The sequence below is a fragment of the Rhamphochromis sp. 'chilingali' genome (assembly GCF_963969265.1).
Source record: "Rhamphochromis sp. 'chilingali' genome assembly, chromosome: 18".
Classification (NCBI taxonomy): domain Eukaryota; kingdom Metazoa; phylum Chordata; class Actinopteri; order Cichliformes; family Cichlidae; genus Rhamphochromis; species Rhamphochromis sp. 'chilingali'.
This window is the reverse complement of record NC_137945.1, coordinates 15,924,578-15,930,135: the sequence shown is the minus strand read 5'-3', so window position 1 is coordinate 15,930,135 and position 5,558 is coordinate 15,924,578. Positions and strand designations below refer to the sequence as shown.

Genomic DNA, 5,558 nt, shown 5'->3' with positions numbered 1-5,558 from the left:
GGGTACACCCCGGACAGGTTGTCATTCTGTGGCAGTGCTAACACAGAGAGACAGACAACCATTTGCACTCACATTCACACCTGTGGGCAATTTAGAATATACCAGGAGCTGAAAAGAGATAAAGAGATAAAGCACAGTGTGTGAAATATACTGTAATTACATAAATTGCTTTATATATTGTGCAGTAAAAGTGATACATGTTCAAAATGTCTGTAAAGAAGAGAATAAGAATAACCTGGTTGCACTTTAATATTTCTTGCATCTCTCCATAACTAAGTCGCATAGGAAATTCAAATGCTGCTCTTAAAGTGGATGGGGGTTTTAATCTAATGAAAATGATGATGATGAATGACAGACGCGCTTCTCTTTTCCCTGAGGGATGATGACTATGAGCGAGCCTAGGTGGGAAGGACTCTCGAGGAGGAGAATGAGGAAGAGTAACCGCTGGCTGTGACAGTGACAGTTGCTCCTCTCCTCCATCCCCTCCTTCAACTTCATCATCAGCACCAGCATCATCATCACCCGCCTCGGCAACAGCAGCTTCAGCTTCATCAGAGGCAGAAGGAGTGTCCGTCGAGAGAGTGGAGAACGAAAAACCTAAGCAGCACGCATCTTTTTTTAAAAAGAAAAAAAAAGAAAAAAGAAAAGGCGCTCCACTTGAGACGGAAGATGGAGAAATGGCAGTTGCAGATGAGCGAATGTAAGGACCAAGAAATTCGACAAAATCTTCTTTTATGACAAAAACCCGGATCCGTGCAACAGTAGGAACTATTTAAGGAACAAAAAGGTAAGACGTTCACCGATAACATGTTTTCCTCTCTCTACGCTAAGTTGGCGCTATAATGGCTCACATAGGAGCTTGTCAAAATACAGGTATCTAAATATACATTTAACCAGATTTCAACGAGATTGAATGACATGAAAAAAATGTGGCATTTAAGATAGTCTACTATCTTAAATAATTATCGGTTTGAAAACACGTTCTTATTAAATTTTTTCGTACATCGGTGGAAAATAAATCGCTTTAATTGGTTTGGCCAGCTAAAAATACGATGTTAAGTAATGAATGTCCTGTAGGTGTTAGAAAGCATTGTTTTAGGCTTTAGGCTTTTTAATACCTTATATACGTGTGACTTGTGTTAATTATCAGTAATGAAGTTATATTCATCTATATTTCAAAAAGGAGGAGCAAGAGGAAGAGAGACGACAAACAAGAGTACCTATCTGCCCCCTTGTGGTTTTGATGTGCTGTGTATTGCCCAAATGAATGCTGCAGTAGCCATAAATTTTAGAGTTAAGAAAAAACAAACAAACATCAGAGGCACTACTTCATACTCACAGTATATATAAATATATTTAGGCTTTACACTTTGAAAATTATATTTTATAATGAATATTAATAATCAGTAAGGCTACTGAAGCTAAATCCTTGCGCTGTATAAAACAAAGTAGAAAAGGTTCAAACTCTTCCCCTCCATTTAACCCTTTCACACACACCGACATAGCTACAGGATTTGCTTATTTATGGTGTGCAGTTCCATTCAGCTCATAAGTGGCCCACATTCATATATCATCCCCTGGTGGATCCCTGTTATGTAATTTCATCCCCATCAGACTGCATCAGCCTCACAATGTTTGCTGCTTGGCTTTTATGAGCTCACACGGGATATACACAGCCTATATACACAGAGGCAATGTAACACAAGTGTAAATCTAGGAAGGGTAAAAGGTAACAGCGACGAGGTAACGTGAGAGATTTTTGTTGTGTGTCAGCACATGTGTATTTTGGATACATGTGAGTGTGGCGGTTTGGATACTGAGAGATAAATTATGCAAACCTCTAAACTAAGTCCAAATATTTGACAGCACTTTGGTTGCTGTTACACTGTAATGGATTTCACTTCATTTTTCAGATTGCCCCATTTGACGCCCATACAACATGGATATATCTTCATCTTCGCTTCAGTACGGATCAAAAAAGCGGGTCAAGATTCACCCCAACACAGTGACGGTGAAATATGCCACTCACTTCCCTCAGCCTGGAGATGAGGGCTATGACGATGCACCCTCTTTTGAGGACTTTGGCGCCTTTGCTGAAGCCAATGTGGGGAAGAGACTGGTGTCAGATAGCAAAGGTGGCAGGACTTTCTTTGGAACCATGGAAACCCAACCTAAGCAGCCAAGTGTGCAAAGAGACAAGGGCGTTGAGGGGCAGCTGGCCAGCTTTGGCGAGGCGAATGTGTTGGCCTCCAGGGTGACCTGGATGGCCTTGTTTGGGGCAGCAGTAGCTCATGGCTGTGTGGCATTGATTACTCGTTTAGCAGCTGACCGTTCTAAAGTTCCTTCTCTTGAGCTACTATTCATCCGCTCGGTGATCCAAGTGCTGTCCATCCTGGTGGTCTTCTACTACCACGAAGCCCCCTTTGGCCCCAAGGGCTATCGACTGCGTCTCTTCTTTTACGGTGTCTGCAACGTAATCTCAATCACCTGCGCTTACACATCCTTTGCCATAGTACCACCTAGCAATGGCACTATCATGTGGCGTGCCTCCACCACAGTCTTCAGTGCAGTTCTAGCCTTCCTGCTGCTGGATGAGAGGCTGGGCTATACTGATGTAGTCACAGTGGTAGGAAGCGTGTTTGGCTTGTGCCTGGTTATGGTGCCAAATGTAGCAGATGAGGAGAAGTCCAGGCTGGGGTTTTGGAAGGAGGCCTTTGGCTACACAATGACAGTGATGGCCGGCATGACTGCTGCCCTCTCCATGATCGTCTACAGGGCCATTAAGGAGCGGGTCAGCATGTGGACCGCACTCTTTACCTTCGGCTGGACGGGCACAGTTTGGGGCGCCTCCACCATGTTTATCATGCAGGAGCCCATCATTCCTCTGGATGCGGAGACCTGGGGCTATTTAATTGGGATTTGTATCTGCTCCACTGTGGCATTTCTCGGAGTCTACTATGCTCTAAATAAGTTTCATCCAGCCTTAGTGAGCACCGTGCAGCACCTGGAGATTGTGGTTGCCATGTTTCTCCAGCTCATCGTTCTGAGGATGATCCCCTCTGTCTATGACGTCATCGGGGGCCTAGTCATCATGATTAGTGTGTTTACTCTGACTGGAGTCAAGCTGTACAGGGTGAGCAGAGCCATTCGGCAGGATTACCAAGAGATCCTGGACTCACCCATCAAATGAATTTAGATGTCAGTCTAATTGTTTACAATGTTGCTTGGTTGTACAATTCAAAGAATGTCTGGGTCGTCATCTGATGATTTTGTATTGTTGTGTTGTCAAATGAGTGCCAGTTGTGTAACTAATAAAAAAAATGGTGTCTTAATATTTGTGTGGGAAATAATAATAAAAAAAAGGCAGATATAACATGGTGACGACTTTGCCCCCAGTAGTATTGCTTTAATGTCTAATCAGTTGTGTGACTGGCCAAAATGTTGGGCATGAAAATGATCTGTTTAGTTTGTGTGCTTTACCACGCTCCAAGATTTGAAATCAAATTGACCCCGTGGGATCTGGTCTTGTGAATGTCAATGTAAAATCAGCAAAGATGTATCTCTGTAAATGTCAGCCCAGAGATGGGTCACGCTACATAAAAGGAATAAAATAAGAACTTTAGAAACAGCCCAACCTTTTATAAAAAACAAAACAAAAACAAAAAAACAACTGGTATTTATTTGTGTGGCTCCTAAGCTGTTGCTTTCCAAGACAGTATAATTTCTTCAAAGAAACAATTACAGATGAGCCAGCGAAGCTACAAAGTAGAATATAATGTCCTTTATGTGATAGGCTGCAGGCTGTGGCATTATGTGATATTGTTCTTATTAAATCTAAATTGAACACCACAAACAGACTCCAAATTTACTGGAGGCCAAATGTGACTTTGAAAAATAAAAGGTCTTGTCTATAATTCCTTATATTTTGTGCACAAACTGTTGTTTTGTTGTTGCTGCTCCCTATCACGTATGCTCTGGCCCCGTCGCCTAGTTGATACTTAACACTGGCGATTATAACCCTAGATTCTGCTTCTGTTTACTGTCAGATGCATATCAAACTAATGCCCAGAGGCAGGTGCACTGTATTGAATTAGAGTTGCCTTTTGACAGCGTGAGACCATTTGCTTTTTCTGTAGTGGGTGATTCAGTGTCTCACCAGTGACGTCTCCTTTTCTCTGTTGGGAAAAACCAAGACCACTTGAGCTCTACGTTTCCCCAAGGCAAAGCAAAAGCAATGGAATGAAATAAGAACAAAATGAGGATGCAGAGTGGATGAAAAGAGGGGATGATGCTTGCTCACAGCTGACACAAACGCATGATTCACTGATAGCCCAGCAGGTGGCATTCAGGATCCACTTCATTTAGACTGCTAGAGCTAGGAAATTATTTTACTTCAGAAAGCCAGGAAGCGAATGTTTTGTGTATGCAGTAGAAATGGAAGCATATTGATGGAGCAAATTGATCTGAGACTGTGCACAGCTGATGACAATCTATTGAATAATAACCTTATTTGCACACAAATAGGTAATAAATGTCATGGGACCAGTAATATACCCTTATTACAGCAACAATATAAGCAGTAAATCAAATCCGCCTGTGTAATGACAGTCTACTACTATTGAATAATACAAAATGACTAAAACAACAAGCTAGATCCATTTGCAGAGAAAATGTGGACAAAATCTTTCTCAAGCTAATAAGAAAGTGACTCAAAACACATTCCACCATGCCATATTTTATTTTAAACAGTCCAATTTATATTAAAAAGTGAATAGAAGTATTAGATGGAGTTTATAATCCACTATACATGCAGTATTATAGTCTAGTTTTGGGTGCAGATCACAGAATACATGTAGGGCAGGCCCATCTGTTTGAGCAGGAAACAGATTGCATCCTGCAGCGAGTTGCACAGCCTTCCAAATTACTCTGCAAGTATCTTCACCACAGAGACGTTTAATAGATGTATCATCATTTCACATGTGGAGCCCGAATGGGATTGGATGACGAGTTATTTTATGTAGATTCGTTTTGTGTATCGCACGGTTGGTGATGACTGGGCATTTCTTTGAAATGCTTATTAATGCTGAGAAAACTACAGTTGTCATATACTAAAAACACGTAGGCAGCATTTAACGCGATGCTTGCTGAAGGGCAAGCTTGCACTTTTTATGTATTTTATTTTAGCAAGTATAGTACAGAACATCAATTTCTTACTAGCCTAAATTATAGTTTGGGTCTTGCGCTAAAGTCCCACTCCCTACGTATCTTTCTTTTAGATACCAAAACATTAAACAGTACGTGATGCGATAACCAGACTCACTTTCATCTCTCTTTTCATACACACGTCTATCAATGGTAGAGATTCGATCGATTCTTTACCCTCACAGAGACGAAAACATGACGAATGCTTAGGGGAAAGCAAAGCACCAGCAGCTGCAGTGAGATTAACGGACAGTGTCTTTGTCCAATCACAAACTCCTGATTCTCTCTCAGCCAATCGTGTGGCAGCAGGCGGGACCCAGAGAGCGTCTGAACTGCTTGTGTAGCTGCTAGTTAGC

General features: G+C 41.7%; 1 protein-coding gene across 1 annotated transcript; it reads left to right on the top strand.

Annotated features, from left to right (window-relative positions):
- The first annotated feature begins 272 nt into the window (after nt 1–272).
- On the top strand, nt 273–3,839 carry slc35g2b (solute carrier family 35 member G2b). Its single transcript, XM_080865103.1, has 2 exons — nt 273–787; nt 1,914–3,839. Exon 2 carries the CDS (start codon nt 1,940–1,942, stop codon nt 3,188–3,190), a length of 1,251 nt encoding a protein of 416 aa, XP_080721229.1. The 5' UTR covers nt 273–787; nt 1,914–1,939; the 3' UTR covers nt 3,191–3,839.
- The last annotated feature ends 1,719 nt before the right edge of the window (nt 3,840–5,558 follow it).